Source organism: Lutjanus erythropterus, chromosome 9 (genome assembly GCF_056507025.1).
Source record: "Lutjanus erythropterus isolate fLutEry1 chromosome 9, fLutEry1.hap2, whole genome shotgun sequence".
Classification (NCBI taxonomy): Eukaryota; Metazoa; Chordata; class Actinopteri; order Lutjaniformes; family Lutjanidae; genus Lutjanus; species Lutjanus erythropterus.
In genome coordinates this window covers 3,779,637-3,800,271 of record NC_139325.1, presented here as the reverse complement: position 1 = coordinate 3,800,271, position 20,635 = coordinate 3,779,637, and the positions used below count along the sequence as shown (strand labels likewise).

The following is a 20,635-nucleotide window of genomic DNA, read 5'->3' as shown; positions in this document are numbered from 1 at the left end:
ACTCAGTTTGTTCTTCGGGCTCAGAGCCCACACACAGTTACCTGTGTTTCTTCACCTGGCTAAGTTCCCATTTTGCCTGTTTATTAATAAAGGTCATTACCAACTGTCACAGATTTCCAGAGTGCTATGTGAAATATTTGTACTTAGTTCCTTTCCACCTCTGCAGATGCATCACAAACACTGTATCCAGGTGGAATCTGGAAGCTGAGGTGAGCTGTATGTTCTGCTCTGTGGGAGTGAACAGTATTTCTGTCAGGGGACCTGCTGTCCTGTTGTTTCCTGTAAACACAAGCTGCTTCTCTCTGACTTGTCCTTTTTTTCTTTTTTTTTTTTTTAATGTAGTGGATGGTGTACGGAGTGTCACAGCGTGCCATCTTTCTCTGCTTGCATCTGGGAACTATTTCCAGTGTTATGTGTCTGGGTGTTGTGCCAAGATTTCACTCCCAGTCAGATTTCCGCTCCCTGTTGCATGTGCAAGAAAAATATCTGTCACAGCTTTAGCAGTGTTGGTTCTGGATCTTTGTAAGCATTTTAAGAACTTAATTTTCATTAGTTAAAAAATTAAGAGGCTGATGTTTTGGTTTTTTTGTTTTTTTTTTTTTTTAAGCAAATTAAAATCTTATGGAATTTCACCCCTACTATGTACTTAATGTTGAAATTTAAATACAAATAATTTACTGTGAAATCATTATCTGATGATGCAAAATAAACCAGGCACTCAACTCAGTATTCTTTCCTGAATCACATGACCAACACAGTCGGACAGCGTCTGAATTAAATTTAAATTTTTCTTCTGTTTTGTAGGGCAGAGTATCAGGGCCAGGTGACAAAATAAGAGGAGAAAGGTTTATTTAGCATTTGGCAATAAAGTCAAATTGCCAAAAGTTGAAATACTATTTCACTTTTATTCTCGGTGCAAAAATCATCCTCTGTAATTTTTCTTTTTCCTTTCTGGCACGAGTACTGAAAGTTTGACTTTAATCTCAAAGCAGCATTAAAATCTCCCTCTGCTCATTTTTTTTTTTCTTAAAGGGGTAGTTCACTCAGAAATGAAAGGTAGATAGGTTGGGTTTATTTTGTTAATCTGCAAAACACTGCTAGAGTTTCACAGGAAAACAGTGTTGCAGGATCTCCCAAACAATGGAAGTGAGTGGTGACCAGTTTTCAAACAGAAAAACAACTGGAGTCCTGACATGCTGTTTACACACTGTCACAACACACACCCAGTTCAGACAGTGTACATGTGCCTGTGACTCCAAGCTAAGGATCTACAGTGAAGATTCAGGATAAACATGTGGTGTAAATAACTTTTTAATCAACTTGGCATGTTGGGGCTTTAGATGGAGGCATATTCTGTTTTTTTGTTTTTTGTTTTTTTTTGTTTTTTTACATTTGAAAACTGGTCCACACTCACTTCCATTGTCCAGCAGTGTTTTGTGGACTAAAAAAAACCTAAACATGAGGGTGAGTAGATAATGACTGACTTTTCATTTCTGGGTGAACTATTCCTTTAATGTGGTCTTAATCCTGTGATAGTTTTGCATTGAATTTTTAGAACTAAATACATCAGCAACTTGAATATAAAATTCTGAAACTGCACATGTAAACCCTAATAAGAAACTCAAGTTGTTAAACTGCACAGTTTTAAAGTAGTGGACATTTCAGAGAGGAAGTTAAATCACATAATCAGATGGATGGTTTTCAGAGTAAAATATCTAATATGGAGCTTCATATCCCAACATCTGCAGGCACCAGAATGCTTCCTCTAGTTTCCTCCAGCAATAATTTACATTCTGCTGGATAGTCAGTTTGTGAGTTAAAATCATTCTGCAGCAGATTCCAACAACAGGAAAAAAATACAAAAGACTAATGTAAATTCTGGGTTGAAGGTAAAATGAAAACCAAACTAAAAGACAGTGTACTCATATCACAGAACTTGCTGCACGTTGTTTGATACTTTAAACAGAATGAGGAGTTGAGGAGGAAGACCATAAATGAACCGTGAGACTCTTTTGGTTGTTATTGACGTTCGTGCGCTGATGCTGACGTCACCCGACGTGAAGGTTCACAGCTGATCAAGTTTTCATGTTTATACGCCATCAGACCAACAGTAATCCCCGTGGGTTTCAAAATAAGAGCATAACTTCCGTTCTGGAAGGTGATATTAAAGACTGGGTTGCACAGAACAAACACTGTTGCACTTGATAAAGTGTTGAGTTCTATTGAGTGGAAATGTTACGTAATGACGTGAAAACACATGTGATACAAATGTCTTTCACAGCACAGACCTACAGTTACAGTTACCTACAGTATAAGAAAATTGTCCCTATGGAAACAGTGTGCAGACATGCACATTTACTAAATATAAATGTGCTTTCAGTCTTGAGCAAAGTATGCCTTTAAGTTTCTGTGCAGTTAAATGAAAGTTGTGTGCAGTGACGTGCCACACAGACTGTAAATACTGATATCTACTGTTTGGACAAAGAAGCAGATCCAGGCCCGGACCAGCTTGACCTTCATCTGAGTGTCTTGATTTTTTTAAAGTCACCTTTATGTTTCTTTAGATTATTTGTAAGCTAGAGTGTGCAAATATTTCATAAAGGCCGTTCATCACAAGTTTAACTTATACTGTCACTTAATGTAGTGGTAGAGATCTGTTTGTTACTAGATTAAGGATGATGTACACTTGACATAATTGCTCACAATTTTATTTAGTGCATTGCTATGATATGAGAAAGACGAGTAAAATGGACAACAATAAAAGCAGTCATGATCATTACTGTGATAAATGATCTAATGTAGGTTACAAGTCCGCAGATATTAGTCTGACTGATGTATCAGTCAGCTTCAGCTTATCACAGATATGTTGTATGTGCCTAGATGATGGTGCAAATAACTACCGGAGAGCAGAAATGCCAGAGGTGTATTTGAGGTCATTTAGAAATACTGTTGCTATTACCAGCACTGTCCACCAGAGAGCGCTGACAAATTTTCTTTGAGCCACTTCAGAAATCCGGCTCAATGTGTGGAAATATTGGTTGCTTTCCTGCTCAACTGCATTAGAATATCTATTAAATTCTATTTTATGTTTAAAAGGACAGTTCACCCCAAAATCAAAAGTCACTCAAGATAATCCACAGACCTTTCAAGAAAGTAGTTCCTACTTTCTTTCAAGAAAGTAGTTCAAACATGAAAACCACTCACAACAAGGTCTGCGTATTATCCTGAGTAACTGGGTCATGATTTTTGGAAAGGGACACTGAATTTGAATTTTTCAGATGTATTTATTTATTTATATTTTTTATTTTGTTGTGCCGAATGCCATTTAGTTCTATTATATTGGAGAAAAGGCAGACATCTTTAAAACTTTGCAACTCACACCAAATAAATCTGGGTAGATAAATACCATGACAGGCCATGGGAAATTTCTTTTATTTTTGTTTTGTTTTGTTTTCTTTTATTTTGGGATGAACTTATCCTTTAATGCTAATTAGCCAGTATTAGCTAAGTTAAGTAAATGATCATGTACCTGCTTAAAATCAGCATGTTAACATTTTCATAATGAGCAGGGTGTGATTTGTCAAAGAATCAGAGAGGGGAATGTTTTGGGAACATATTTAGCCAGATTTACAGTACATGTCCTTTTCAGTAACATGAAGGCCCTGCAGTTGGCCCCTCAGAGGAAATGACCATAGAATATTTATGATTAATTTTAGAAAGATTACTAACTAACTAATAAAATAAATCCATGGGATTTAAATTATGTGTCAGTCAACATTAATTGACCTAGTTTAACAGGTGTTACACCGTGTTTGGTGACCAGTCACATTAACACGGGAACATATCTCATATCTGGTCATTTGTACGATTAATCTCGTGTGTTGATCAGAGTTGTGATTAAAGGGTCGGGGGGGTTCAGATTTCAAACTGGGCCTTGGTATTTTTAAGCTTGGGAATGGCTGGGCTACAGATATGCCTCCTTGTCAGACTAAGAAAACAAACTGCTTTGATGGCTGAGTGAAGTTTTCTTTTTCTGATTTCCTGTGGAGGGCTCATCTGCAGCATGTCAGCCCTCTTTCATCGCTGCAAATCTCCAGGCAGGGACAGAGGAAAAGCTGTTCTATTGACAGTGGAAGTCCATTTTTCATTTTCATTGTTCATGCTACAGACTGTTCTCACACTGCAGCACTTTAGTTAGATATTTTAAAATAAACTATTATATATTTTGAAAATATTTTTATATCAGGTATTTTGGTCCATTGGTGAAGTGACATGAATCACTATGAGGGAGGGATACATTTTGTCCCCAGCAGGGATAAAATAAAAAGATAATTCAGTAGAGGGAGGGATATATAAACCAGAGGGGGGAAATCCCCCCAAACCCCCCAGCAAATAACATCCCAGATTGTAAAACTATTTTCCAAAAGTAGTCCAATATATACATAATGAGAAATTATCACAATCTGAGTGCATGACCCGTACTGATATGACACAGTAAGTAATGTTGCCAAGTTGGTTTGATGTTTTCCAGCCCAATAATTGCTCAGAACCCACCAAAAAGCAATCATTTTGGGGTTCATAACAATTTTTCAGTATGACATAATTAAAACCGTCAAAGGGACAGCTCAAACAACAAAAATAAGTTTTATCTGACCTGGTCAACTGCAACAAGCCTTAATAGTATGCCAGGTTTAAGTGTATCCCCCCAACACACACACATGAAGAGGGAGAGAAAGGAGCACATGCAATCTGATGCTATCAAAATACCAAACAGAAAAAATATATAGATTTGATTGCCACAGATCTCCACTCAGCAGAATAGATAAAAATCATACTATATGTTGTGCTGAGTGGCTGGATGTGTTTGCACAATTAAGGGATATAAGTTATGAATATATTTTTTAATATACCATCATTTGTAATATATTTAAAGGTAGACTCAGTAGAATTTTCTCCGAGTTGTTCGTAAACGCACCAGAAAGACACCAGGACATCAAATACCAATTTTTTTTTTTCAGTAAAGCATCCTGAGCATCGCAAAATAATGACAAAAATTAAAATACAGGCAGGTGGCCAGGTCTCTGCAGATACATCTATCTTCACATATGTCTAGTGGGTCATAAGTGATGATTGAAAGGGATTATGTTGGAGTCTGTAGATTGGAGAAAATGTCGCATATTATACATTTAAAGACCAGCCCAGATTCTGTCCACCTGCCTAAATTCAGATACCCTGCACAATGCAAACAAAAATATCCCAACTGGGCAGAAAATAGCCCAATCTGGCAACAACGACAGTAAGGTAAACCCAGGTGTTACCAATCATGCTAATTAAGATTCTGTTCCATTAGCGCCTCTCAAAGTTAAAAAAAAAAAAAAACCAAAACAAAAAAAAAACATAATTAGCACCTCTCTTAGTTTGCAAAAAGAAATAAGAGTAACTGTCAATGCCCCCTATCAAACACCGCAATGGTTTTATTTTGAAACTCCTCAGCGGAAGCACTGGTGAGCTCAGCTAGCTTGCCAGCTAGCCTGCGCACCGAGTCTCCTTGCAGCCACTGATAAAACGGTTTAGTGCAGGGCTTTCTCCTCCATCACTTCCTTCTTTTGAGCAATGTGTCGTGAGGCAGGGAGGTGTGAGGAGCCCGGCTCTTCGCTCCTTCACGCTGCTCGGGAGCCATGGCGGAGCGGACGGTGAGGAGGAACCAGCGGCCGGAGCACAGCGGCTCCGCGGTGAGGACGGGTCCACGTTACCTGCAGCACGACCACAACTGTTACTGACGGAACACAATGGTGACGGCTTCTAAACTTTTACACACGTCTTCAGCTCTTGTCACGGACGGCCGCTTCAACTTTTCACTAACTTGCATTTCCTTCATGTCGGTAGGATAATAGTGACACGGAGTTAGTTCTGCTTCTCTTCTCTTGTCTGTCCGGTAAAGCCTCTCTGCCTCAGGCGTAAATCTGGCGCACTGTCCCGCAGTGGCTCACAGAGCGCCTCTTTAATATTTCACAGCCGACTCAGTGGAGGTTAACATGGGGGCAAAGCAGAGCAGCCCGACTGCTAATCCAGCTGCTAATGGACGGACCAGAGCCTACTCCGGCTCGGACCTGCCCTCCAGCACGTCCAATAGTAACGGCAGTAACGTTAGCAGGACTGCCGCCGGGGGGGTGAGGTACCATGCCTACGGTACGTCCGGAGCCTCTGGAGCCACGTCCAGCACCAGCCAGCACCTCGGGGCCAGGGCCAGGTCTGTGGGGGGCTCCGGAGGCTCCGGGACCGCCAGACCACAATCCGGCATCAACATTCCGAACAGCAGCGGAGCCTACAGCTCCCCGGAGTCCGCCGGCAGCAGCCCGGAGGAGGCGGCGGACAGGGAGCGATCAGGCGGAGGGCATGAAGGACCCCGGCTGCTGATAGGATCACTACCAGCACACCTCTCGCCTCATCTGTTCGGAGGTAAGAGGGCACACAGAGCCGCTGTGTGGTGTTGACACAGATCAGTGACTCAGTGAACTGTAGTGACACTGACACATGATGTTTACAGCAGGGCTGATGATGGGGGCCAGTGTTACCAAAATGTTAGTGATCACGTGTAAATAAAATTTGTCTTCAATTTGTAAGAGATCTGTACTCTATCCAAATATTTCGCATACTTAATACTTGATAAACAAGTGATGTCAAACAGCAGAGAGAGCACTGTGTTCAGAAACAGAACTCTGGAGTGGTACTCCAAATGATGTCATCCGAAGATGGTGTCATATGACAGCAGAAAACACTTATTTGGTCTTTTGAGAGGCTGCATCTGGTCTAGAGCTGCAACAATTAATTGATTAATCATTATGAGACACTTTTTAATTAAAAAAAGTCAAAAATGTGAAAATATTCTGGTTTCTTGACTCCTCTATGACAGTAAACTGAATATATTTGGGTCCTGGACAAAACAAAACCTTTGAATGTTGAATGTTGAAATGATGATAAACATTTTTTCACCATTATTTGATGTCTTATAGGCCAAACAGCTAATTGATTAATTGATAATGAAAATAATAGTTTAGCTGCAGCCCTAATATGGTCATTAATGGGGAAAATAAGAACAAGAGCAGGGATGTAGCTAGGATTTTAGATTGCCAAGTCCACCCCACCCCATGTTAGGAAACAAGATCTAACACCAAAATTGTTTGTATAATGTATACAGTGTTTAACTTATTTGCATTTATTATATTTACTCGTTTAGTAAACAATTTAATTGTATTTTCTGTCAATTTTATTTCCCAAAATCTCTCAAAAAGTCTCTTAAAGCTGTTTCTGCGTTGAAGAGGAAATACTTAAGTCTTGATTTATATATTGTCTTAAAAATAGTCCAACTTAAATATACTGAGCCTGAAAATAGTGGAATCAGCCAAGAAGATATTCACTGGGGCTGAATGTTACACAAAAAAGACCATATTGTTATTATTTTAACAAAGACAGCGTGACATAAACCTTTATGCTGGGTTTAAAGGGGTCTTCCTCTCTGCACCACATGCAGATACACTGAAACAAAGTCAGCTAGCTGTACTGAGGAAGCTAAGCTGGGAAAACAATAGTACATATATCAACGGCATGACTGAAAGAAAAACAGCAGTTCACAGAAAAGACACCAACGTAACCAATGTAACTTTCTCTCCCACATGTCAAAAATGCCAGCAACTGTCCCAACAGCAACTCTGAGGGGACACACTAGCTCAAATATATACACGATGTATTAATGGTAGTGGGATCAGTGGCTAATGACTGTCAGCGATGGATGATGGCATTGTCCATCAGCCCAACCCTAGTCTTCATTCCCCATGTATTCCTTTCTTATAAACCCAGACTGGCAAACCCATGACACTTGCTTGCATTGGTGTCAGTGGTGTTTCTGTTCTGCAGGCTGCTGTTAGCATGTTTCTTTCAAATGTTCCTACTCCCACAGGCTGCTAAACCTTCAGATTCTCAGAATTAATACTCAGGGCGTAACCTCAGTGTCCTCAGTGATAACTATCGCTCTACAGCTCTCTCTAAAGCTCTGTCATATCTGATTAACTTTTTGTCATTTGTAAAGAAAACATTTTCTGGTTTAAGCCAGATGCTTTTCTGTCTTACATTATATATTGAATACTTTGGGTTTTTAGACTGTTTGTCTGGACAAAACAAACAACTTGAAGACGTTGCTTTTTGCTGTTACAGTATGTTTAGATTACCAGCAACAAAGCATCAGTCTACAAGTCATTTTCAATTGAAGCCAGTGTCCTGAAGCCAAAAACCTGAGGTCTGACACTTGTCGCAGTGTGTTCAGGCATGCGGTGCTACAACTTGGGATTAGCCGCAGAAAAAATATAAACTGTAGTCTATGGTGAGAGACAAATTATTTTTTGATTGATCATTTGTCGTAAAAATGTTTAAATATCACATTGTGATGATACATACTTCATTAGAAAGACTACAGCAGATCTTACTCGTTCTATCTCTTCACAGCTGATAAAAGCACCAGGAGTCACTGGATAAATCACTTAAGGTATGATAACGTTGCAAGGCACAGAGGTATTGGTGTTGGAGACGTGAGTTTTAGTTTACTGAGCAGTTTCACATAAACCTAATCTGAATTACAACAAACATAACACAAGTTGTGACTTTCTTGTCCTGTAAAATTATGTATTACATCTGTAATTCAAGGAGCAGTTCAAATGGGATCAAAAAATTATTTGTCTCTCGCCAAAGACTACAGTTCATCATTTTTTGGAAGTACGTCCCATGGGGGGTCCACCAGAAGAAGTATGACTTTGCTTCTCTCTAGAGTCTTTAGTAGTTTGTAAACAACAAGCAAGCTGTGTGTACAGTTTGGCAACGGGAGTATGGCGGACCAAAACAGCCTGTCCATGGGTGCTGCAAATACAAGCAGTTTTGATCACATCCTCAGTCCAGTCAATGTTTAATAGCTTACAGCCATAGACGCCACTAATTGCTCTGAAGCAGCCATGATCTTGTAAAAATTCTGTACAACCAATAAGTCAACCAATGGAATATGGATTCTGATGATTCTGATTCTGATGGTGCTGATAAGGTCAACATTTGCGGCTGGATAACTCATCTAAATGACTCAGGGAGACTACACTTCTATTGCCAAAATGCATACGCAGCTTTTCGATGACATTGGTTGTAAAAAGGTCTATTGGAGTGCTGAAAAAAAGTTGAGGCCTTGTCACTGGGAGTCTTATTCTTTCCATTAGCCAGTTTCCAGTTTTATTTCTCTCTACATCTCTACACACAAGTGCTAAAGCAGCACTTCACTGGTGACTCTGAGACGACACAGCTGGCCACCTTTGGTCGTTTTGTAGCTGTGTTACTGGTAATGTGATCATGAGAGCTTGTGTTGGAGACTGAGCTGACCATTGTCAGTTTTGAACTAACTTCTTCATGCACAACACAACCATCTATCCATCCATTTTCTGTAACCGCTTATTCCGTAAGGGTCGCGGGCTGCTGGAGCCTATCCCAGCTGACATTGGGTGAGAGGCGGGGTTCACCCTGGACAAGTCGGCATCACAGGGCTGACACATAGACAGACAACCACTCACACTCACATTCACACCTACGGGCAATTTAGAGTCACCAATTAACCTAGCATGCATGTCTTTGGACTGTGGGAGGAAGCTGGAGAACCTGGAGAGAACCCACGCAGACACGGGGAGAACATGCAAACTCGGCACAGAAAGGCCCTGCCCCAGCAAGCCGGGGGATCGAACTCAGGACCTTCTTGCTGTGAGGCGGCAGTGCTAACCACTGCACAACCGTGCTGCCCACAACACAACCAAAAGTTTAAAAACTTTAGAACTTGGAATATCTGATTAAAAATACATTAACAAGCCTAAGAATATGACAAAGGTCTTTAATCCCACTTTTTCAAGTTGATCGAAACTCTTAAAGGACTGAGGTTCAATAATCAGACCCACAAAGAAGCAGAGCTGTGTTGATATAACGTACAAAGACACTGACTGAGCTGCTGGCCAGTGAGTGAGTGTCTCCTGCTGGGTTTAATGGCATTCATGTGTGAGGAGGATGACTCACATGTGTGAATTGAGCCAAACAGGGTTTTTTTTAACAGTTTATTTATTGATATTTTTCTCAAACACAGAGTAGTCTACAGGAGAAAATACAGAATTGAAATAAAATGAAGTAATTATCCCACAAGGTCAGTTTCCCCATCACCCCAACACCAGACAAGGGCCATGATAAAAGCAAAGACATCAGAGGGAAAAAATAGGGTGCATTTGTTGAATTAAACACAAAACATTAGTACAGGGGTTTTCAAAGTGGATAAAGGCATCCCCCTTAGTTTACTTGCTTAGCTTCACGCAATTCCTGGATGTCTACAAGATAGGGTTGGGCGATATGTGAAAATTTTCAAACCAATTATCGTCAGACCATCCATCATTGATTGGTGATATCTTCTTTATTCTCATACCAGTTTTCCCTTTTACAGATAAATACAATAGTTCACCTTCTGAATTTCAATTTTTCTCATTTACTGAACCAAGACAAGCTTCACTGGCTCGTTAAGTCTTTGTTAAACACACTTCATTCAGGCACAACAGAAAGACATGTAAAACTCACCTAAACCGTCTTACTTAGTCTGTACACTATTCCATCAATCACCAACTCTGGCTTGGTTGAACTGAATCCTTAATTCACTGCATGAAAAGCCTGCAGAGTCTGACTCTGCAGGCTGTTTTCCTCTCACTCCTCACCTCGCTCAGCGCACTCATGGTCTGGCTGAGTGGGTGTGTACTGTACCGCTGGATGAGAGCGTGGCGCAGAGCAGCTGCTGTCACTCTGCAGACCATTACTGTAGCAAAATAAATTGACAAATATAAGCCCAAAAGTCAACCATAAAACCCAACCGGCAATAGATTCAGACTATCATTCATGGGCAATATATTTGTCTAATTGCTTCACCTTCCTGTGAGATCATGATTGTTATTTGATCCCATAGACACAGAAATTGAGCGAAAATCGGCTAATATTGCTGTTTGATACAATTTCACACCACATCAAATACATAACAAAGGTCTGTCCAAAGGCATTTGCTTGTGTCTAACTCTGGGGAAAAACAGTACAATTTCCCAATACTGTATCTCTGAATTGTCTTTAACCTAATCACACACATCTAGAATATTGTTTGTGATATATTGATAGCTAATGTCATAACTAATGTAATATTTTTTCACTTCCTTTAACTGAGCATGACCTGAGTCCCCCAGCATAGGCCCACTTCCCACTTTAAAAACCTCTGTGTTAGCACATAGAAATTCAGCTTTACATGCCTACACAGATGCATGTGTTGCGTGTGACTGTCATATGTCAGACATATGTCGAGTTGAGCCAAACACAGTGAGGTTAAACAACGTGAGCCTTGTGAACATCTTCTAGTTGATTTCATTGATCAACCGTGACAGCTGCAGTGACTGAAGTCATCTGATCACTGAACGTTCACTGATCAAGTGACTCAATCAACTGCTTTGATGCCATTACAGTCTCTAAAGCAGCATCCACAGGTCAGTCCCAGCTCTCTTCATCACACACTGAGAGGGCAAGGCTGTTTTTAGATGCCCAATTATCCCCAATCAGTCCTGCAGGTGAGAAGAAGTGTCTCAAATAGAACGGAGATTCAGTTTTATTGGCTCTTTGGTTGTTCTGTGCCTCATAATTTCTTGTTAAACTGACTCAAACTGTAGGAGACGTTCGCTCACAGGAAAGATTAGCATTTGAGGAAGACAATAGGCTTGTTTGAGATGAATCGTGCCTCGCTTGGAAAGTGGATGAGAGCAGGTGGCTGCAGCCGGGAGAAGTGACAAAAAGCTGCAGTCAGGTTGGACACTTTCCAGCAGAGTAAATAATATACAGGCAGTCATATTAACATTGATCAGATCCTGAGTGAATCAAATATCATTTATGATACCAATGTCATCAGCTTTTACTGAGCCACCAATAATCATTGTTTACATGATGTTCTGTGTGCTATGGTAATAAAATGCCAGGTCCCAAAATAAAGAAATTCATAACATCTATCAATAGTCAAAATGTACTTACAATTACACATATACACAGAGAGAGGAAATACAAGGCACATATTTTCATTGTTTGATTTATCATCTTTCCATGTGTCCATCTTTTCTTATCCAGCCCAAATACTCACTTATTATAGTGATTGTGGATAGGTTTCGAGACACTTGTCTGATGTGCACTCAAGGGGTTAGAAAACAACACAGAGGGACTCGGGCTTGAGATCAGTGTTCCAAGTTGTTTTATCTTAATACTGAAATTTGTATTTACACAGTATTTTGTGAGCAGGGTTGGGTAACAAAACTTGGTGCCAATATGGCACCAGTTCCTATATGACCATCACCAACCAGACTGAATCACAGTGCAGATTACAGTGCCACATGCCCGAGCTATCTATTAAAATAGTTGCCCTCTGGTGTTGATGTTACAGATGTATCACCAGGCGTGCCTAGTCAACTTTACATTCTGTAATTATTATTACATTATGTCCAAAATCACATACCATGCACTACACACATAACCTGGACTCTGTATATTGTTCAACACAACTTCCTTGCCAGTTGGAGACTGGTAACCGTGGTAACCCAATGCCAACACATGACATCAATGAACTGCTTTTAAAAGAAATATATTACACATAAACTGCAGCATTATTGTATTTCATTCCAAAGGATTCCCGCAGCAGGCGGGACTCCAAAAAGTCTAAAATAATAATGCATAAAGGGGGGAAGCATCTGGCGACACATGGGATACACTTGAAAACAGAGGGCTGTACTGTGCTTGACTACCTGTTTGACACGATGACAAGTACATCAGTGTGGGTGTCTCTGGCCTGGTGATGGTGCGTATAGATATAAAACGCGAGATGCCAGGTGTCATAATGACAACCATTTTAAAAGTGTTGTTTTAGCACTGGTAACTGGCTCAGTTTATATCTAGTATCCGGTATATTCTGAGGGATTTTTTAAGATTATTTTTTGGGCTTTTGCTTTTTTGATAGTGACAGCTGAGGATATGACAGAAAAGGTGGTAGAGAGAGACAGGATGACACGCAGGAAACGGGCTGCAGGTAGAAGTTGAACCGGCGGCTGCTGCAGAGGACTAACAGCCTCAGTACATGGGGCGCACGCTCTACCAACTGAGCTATAGGGGCGCCCCTATTCTGAGGGATTTTGACAGGATTTTTTTGTATGCTGACATGACTGACATAATGAACTTGTGTAGCAGTCAAACAGCAGGAATTTCATGCAATATATATTTAACATTGTGAAGTTTGTTGAGATACTGATATTGTACCAGAATATACCGCAGTGGAAATACCTCCGATACAGCCTAAAATGCTGGATCAGGTATCAGCAAGTATGTGAGTCTATACACAATCCACTGTCATGGAATTTATTAGCCCTGACATGGGACCTAGCTTTGTGTGTAGTCTTGTTAGCATTATAATTGCTACTAGCTGTTGTTTCCCAATGCAGTTCCATGTGTCATGGTAGCCAGCCAGACCTGACAGGCTAAGACAGGTTAGAGCTGCAGTATTACCAAAAATGCAATATAGCCAAATACAACATTCCAGATCCCAGAGCCAAATTGCAGTTTTTTGAAAAAGGAAAATTGTGTCAGAAAACAGCATTCTAAAGACATATTGTAGTTCTATAGAAATTCCCTGGCGTAAAACTCTTAAAGAAAACTTATTTATTGTACTTATTTGTACAGCTCATAACAAATATCACACAATCACGATTTTAGTAGGGTTTTTTTTTTCAGTAAAAATGAGAATTATAATGCAAAAATTATCATTCAGACTAATCGTATTGCAAATCGCAATTTCTGCATAATAAAAATGTCATAACTAAGTTATCATGACATTACACTTGTGCATCTTGTAAGTGAGAAACCATGAGATGTTCATCATAACACAGTCCCTTTAGTCTTACTGTTTATTTTATCATAGGATTTAATCAAGGACTTAAAAAAACAGAGGTAGGTCATTCGTATTAATGTTGATGTAAGTGAGTGTATTTACTAAAACAAACACACATGCATGCACAGTACATACACATGTGGCAGTTTGTGCACACACAGTTTGGTAACGTGAGTGTGAGTCAGCAGACAGGTGCCTAATGATTAACTCAACCCGTTAAGTTTCCTTTCTCTATAATGGTGCATGGTTGAATCCATAGAAAAAAAAAACACACACATACACACATACACAAGTGTCTGAAGGCTGTGTTAGCAGGTGGTGTGGTGTTCTCTGTGTTAATGGTGGATCTTAATTTAAAGATGCCTCGAGATTTAACAGCCTCAACAGTCTGATAAAAATACAGCCAAGCAGCTTTGTAACGTTCAACCCAACAACCAACTGAACGGTCAGCCTGTTCACTCAAGTGTGCTGAACGCTGACGGAGCACGATGCCTGTGCTGTGAGAAATATACAGATTAAGTTTAAACTGCACCAAATCAATTCTGTGCAACACCCTGATGAATGGTGTAACATGGCCTGTATTTCACTCTGTGTGTGGGTGGATGGATGTGTGTGGATGTGTGTGTGGGAGGGAGATAATGTTTGTGGTGTAGTGGTTGTCAAGTTAATTTAAAGCCCCTGGAAACCCGAATCAACAATAGGCCTCTAGCTAAGTAATTTAGGGTCTTATATAATTTTTATATATATATGTATATATATATATATATATATATATATATATATATATATATATATATATATATATATATATATATATATATATATATAGTAAGCATCTTAAAAATATTAGAAATTATTAAATAATAATTGCTTAAAACGTGAAAAGGCTGACCTGAAACATGGCTCTGTGACATTCCAGAGTCATGGTCCCCCAACACCTCACCCTCGGTCGGTCAGTGACGGTCAGTTATGAACATTCAGTGACTCTCAGTCCAAATCAGCCCAGCAGTTCACTTCAGCTCACTTCACAACCGGACACAGAGGAAAAAAAATCCATCCTCTCTCCATCTTAGAGCGAAGGTGGATTAGCGCCATTGTTGCTTTACACAAACTATAAGGTTTTTTTTATGCTTTCTGGATTTCGGCTTTAATTTAGCTTATGTATATTTGCCTCAAACAGATAATGTCCCAACTATACAGATGTTAGCCAAAAGCAAGCTAACTAGCAAATTTCATACATGAAATGTGTGTTTTGGCAGCTCAACCTCTCACTCTGATCTCTAATCTGGAGGTCTTTAGGAACTCATTCTTTCTGTTGTCTTCCTCCAGGCTGCAACCATGAGTGAAACTTAAGATTGAACAAACACTGAAGCCTTTATTTATTTATTAGTCAACCAGTACTTAAAATTTGAACTTGAATTCGAACAATATACAGGTAAAAGTTTACTTAAATATATATATAAAACACTTAAATATACCTAACAATTTTACGTGTAAGTAAAACCAAACTGAAATACACTATTTTAACACTTAACAGCAACAGCACTAATAACAGCAACATACATTTTGACTTGGTATTCATATCCTACCTAAGCACAGTGCGTCTCTCTGCTGTCAAGTGTGTCCCTTTGTGTCGGCAGATGTTTCCTCTCTTTACACATACTTTGCTGCACATCTTGCCTGCAGTTAAAATCATTTCGAGTGAAATACAGCCATACTTTAGATCATCTGCATTTTAACTATGTTTACAGTAGCTACTAGCTTATGGAGGGCTTATGTCATGAGGGATGATGTGGTGATGTGTCTGTAAGGGCTACACCAAAGGACAACTACTTAAATCAACAGCTCAGACATGAGGCACCATTGTGATTCGGTTTGGTAGGTGCTGGATGTGTAGGTACCCAACCCTAATGAGGTCTAACCAATGAAATACCCGATGTGGGCAAGTTTTTCAAACTATAGAATGTAAACTCCCCTTTGGAAGTTTGGCAAAACTCCCAGACCCTCTGGAAATGATACTAAGAACATGACCTCAGGGAAGCACTAGGATGGAAACAAAGGATTCTGCACAAGTGTCAGTTTTTCACTCAAGGTGAAACATTTGGGAGAATTTGCACCCTTTCTCATCTTTGCATTGATTTTATGCCACACTTGGTGAAAAGCCCATTAAAATGTATCACAGTGTGTATTTCTCCTCAAATGCTCTTGTGTCTTTCAGCTGATAGTTTTGTTTATTTTGCCTGCAACTTACTGTAAATTGAGTCTTATCTCTCTCCTCACCCTTGTTTCCAGATGCAGCAGGCAGCTGTTTTCAGTGAAAAATGTCTGGTAAACTCACTGTACACTGTGATTAGTGATTTGTCCTCTGGATGTCTTTAAATCCACAAATCAAACCTAATCATAGACTTAAAGGTTATGTCCTGGCTTCGTTTCCTGGATGTGCAGTCTGTGTGCACAGGAAGATAATGTCACAGTCCAAAGTCTGTGACCATTCTGTTTGGGTTGTTTGTAGGATTTCCCTCCCTGCTAGACTCTAATCTGTAAGCTCATGATAGAAATGCTTTCCTGTTGTCAGTGTGTGATTTGAATGGATACAGCTATCCCTGAGTCTGATAACAGCTCAGCAGTCTGGTTTTACCAAATGGATACAGCTCTTAACTGTAGCAAACTTTTTTCATGGATGTGCTCAGAAAAGTCTGGGCCCAGACCGAGAAATTGGATTCAAGGACCTTAGTTCCTTGTTCCGTGCAAAATAGTAATTATAGCTGGGTCAAAAGTTTAATAAATCAGTCAAATGTTGCACAGAGATTCACTGAAGTGTATTCTGTAAATGTCTCTCTACAACAATAGCAACACCAGCTGTAATATGCATTTAATTTGCAGCAAACTGCTATCCAGTCCATACAGTACCTGCTGTACAATGCTATGATTGCCAAAAGCCATGGATGGAAGCACAATGTGACAGTCAGACCTTTAGTGTTATTACCCTGCTCATAACACTACATTATCTAACAGGCAGACTTTCATGATATTTGCTGGGCATATTCATTTGTCTGGAATGATACACCCTTTTGAATTTCAAAACCCCACACTCTTCCTCTAGAACCACCCTCAAAACAAACCTTTCATATTTAGCACCCCCACTATTATGGCTCCCAGAACTACAAAATTACCTCTGACATGCTTTCCTATTCATTGTTATTCTTGGTATAATGGAGTGATGCAGAGATGGTGAAGTAGTTAATGGTACCCCACTTTAGTCCTAGTGGCATATGAGTGTCCTAAAAAAAATGAAGACTTTCGTGCACCAGTTTTAGAGGACAAACTGTCTTCTTTAACCCCTTTCTGCAGAGTGATGCAGTGTCCATAAATCCACGTACAAAACAAAGGGAAAATATGCTCCTTATAACTCCAGAACTAGCCTGAGAATCATCATGTGTTTAAGTTTTCATCAATATCAAAGTAATTCAATGATTGTTTTCTGTACATCTATGGATACATTGCATCTGGGACTGCTAGTAGCTAAAGTGCCTGCTTGTTATGCTGCTAATTTGCCAAAATATGTATCTTATGTTGTTTTTGTACGCTAATACTTCATGTACTATTATTACCTGGGTTAAATGTGCCCCTCTGACAACTTGCCCCTGTCTGCCCCCCCTCGAGTAAAATTGTTCTAGAACTGCCTTGATTGAAACAAATGACATCTTACTAATTCTGTGTGTATCAGCCCCACTCCAAGGTGAGGCTAAAAACCCACCTTCATAGCCTGCTGCATTCCACTGCACTACAAAAGGAATGCTACAGTGTCTTTCTAGGACTGATACTTCACAACTACACAACATAAACAGGTAGATTATTAGGCTACATGAAGGTCAGACTGTCAACAGCATGCAGCATTTGTCCCTGTTTGACCCGTGGTTAAACAGTCCCAGCTGTCTGCTCTCGTGGAATACTCACCTCAGACTGATGGTTAGCTGCCACAACAAACCACATCAACAAATACTAGGTACTAAGTGTGACCAGTTTAAAAATTTGTCAAATGCACTAAAAGTGTTTTTGTTAGGTTGTAATATGGGAATACCCTCATTCCCTCAATGACTTCCCTTGTGACTGGTGACACTGCAGGTTTACTTCCTGTCAGCTAATTTAACATTCATAATGATTTGGTGTAAATCATGTTAAATTATTCCTAAACAAATAACATATACACATGCCATGAAGTCACCATCAGCGTCAGTATCAATAATACTTAACTTGTTGCTGCAGTGAAGATTTCTCACACTACCACTGACTTTTCTGACAGTGGTCTGCCTGATGAAAACTTCAAAAGGAGCAGAGCCATCATGGTTTCCACTGTGTTTCTGGCCATGTGAGAACAGAATGACACCTCTATGACCTTGTATAGCTCAGTTGTGAATTATGGTCCAGTGACAGGGCTTGGCATTATATCGATATTGTGATGCAAGACTGGATATTGTCTTAGATTTTGGATATTGTTGTATGGCACAAGTGTTCTTTTCCTGGTTTTAAAGTCTGTATTACAGGAACATGATGTAATCTTCTGAACTCAGAATTTGCTTGCAGGAGCAGGGTAAATGCAGGGATAGAGGAAGCTATTGTACTCTTGTTAGCTATGCCTCATCATATACCTTTAAACAGCCCTGCTCTGCTGCAGTATACACTGCTTCACAATGCAGACAGTTATGAGACAGCAGTGGGTGGTACAAGTATGTCTCTTGAACAAACTGTGTTCATTTATTGTCAGACAGAGCTCGCCAGCAGCCAGCTAGCTTGGAGGGTTATTATGTCTGAATGGCACTAGCTTGTTTCCAGCTAGCTAGTGCATTAGCTCTTCAGCTACCAACTAGCCTTGCAAGTAGTCACTGTGAAACCAAGCTTCCAGCACTTAGAACAGCATTTCACAAGCCACATGTGATTGATCTTCACTTTGCCACTTGACCTACATGTTCATGCTGCTGACAAATACCTCAGTGTCCTGACAGTGCTGACTAAATTAAGCTATTAGCTGTGTTGCACTGTTCACTTTTCATGAAGCACCTCTGAGTATTAACTGTTCCTCAAAAGAGCAGCAGGACAGAATTAAGGCATGAGTCGATGGTACAAATATATGTTTTGAATGAACTGTGTGAGCTCAGAGAACTTTATTTCCCCTCTTTAATAACTGTTTTATTGCTTCAAGTGCCTTTACTTGCTTTTAACTATGCATTTGCATATGCATCATGGCTTCCTGTGTATCCTGCATCCATTTGGAGTGATGGTTGTTCACGTCCTCAGAAATGATCACAATTGTAAACCTGTAATGTAACAGCAAGTGCATCTCCAGCTTTATAGCAGTTGAGCAACCAGCTGTGCCACTATAATACCAAGCTTCTGGAAATACAGTATTTCACAAACACAAGCAGTGTGTGTGATTATGGCTGGGTATTGGTACTTGATATCATTAAGGTATCACCAAAATAACACATTATCAAGTAGTATGAAACTTTTAAAGTTCAATCCTAGGAAAAATGATTATTTGTATGATTTTGCTCACAATTACTGTGTGTTGCCACTACCACTGCAGCTACAACCCATACAGTTGCATTGTTACAGTGTTTGTGAAGTTTTGAAGTGAAGGGGGTGTCACGTCATAATTGACAGCTGAACCTTGCCTGTGATTGAGTTGGCCAGGTGTATGGGCGGGACCTTGATACCACGGTTCCAACCCTGATCAATACTGTGTGAACTCCAGATGTCATCAGTGCAAGATGGCAGTGCTTGTAACCAAGATATTTTGCAAGATATCTTTTTTTGTACTGCAGGAGGAAATGGGAGACGTGCCGTCCATTTGTATATACAGTCTATGGTGTGAACTGGCCTTAGCTCAAACAATAATAATACCTGATAATACACTGTGTATTAGTAGTGCAGCCCAATACTGCATATATATGTCTTGTATTGGTTTGGAGAGGTGTGACAATTATTTTTTTCAGATAACTATACATTGAATCTGTATAGGTGTGTAATAATACAGGAATATGTGTATTTCACATGTTACTACAGGGTTTAGTCATGTTGTACAGTTAAAAAGGGGTTTTGGATCTGAAGGTGTCCTCTGCAAAGCCCCCATGGTGGAAGTTCCACCTTCCACGTTTTCCTACAAACAGTGACAATCAGATTGCATTTCTGTTTGGATGTCCCATGAGATCAAGCTGTGACAATTGTATGCCTTAACTGACAAAGGGGGCTGTAGACAAACCATTTGGTAATTTAGTTTTTGTGTATTTTTCCCCCCACAGTAGCTGCATTATTTTATTCCTTTTGATGAAAATCAGCAGGAGGCAGTCTCTGCTCCACGAGACTGTTCAAAGAAGCTGGCTGATAGAGTCCATCTTCACAGCGAGGATGGATTTGTTGCTCGTCTGTTTTCTGCACAGAGCTAAAGCCTGATTGGAGCTGTCAAAGAGACTAGTGAGGAGACAGAGCACCGTCTGTCAGATTTCTACTGTTGATATCATTATTCATTAACAACTGCACTCCCTCATACTGAGAACAATAATATTGTGTCATGCAGGACACAACTGAGCCATGGTGTTGTTAGTGTCTGAGTGGTCAGTCCAGGTTAGC

The 20,635-nt window shown here is 39.9% G+C and overlaps 1 protein-coding gene across 1 annotated transcript in view; it reads left to right on the top strand.

Annotated features, from left to right (window-relative positions):
• Positions 1–5,444: 5,444 nt before the first annotated feature.
• Positions 5,445–20,635, top strand: part of znrf2b (zinc and ring finger 2b) — a 45,957-nt gene continuing 30,766 nt past the window's right edge. Inside the window, exon 1 of the mRNA XM_084725968.1 lies at positions 5,445–6,459. Coding sequence (XP_084582094.1) covers positions 6,036–6,459 — 424 coding nt within the window. The 5' untranslated portion in view covers positions 5,445–6,035. The remainder of the gene's footprint in view (positions 6,460–20,635) is intronic.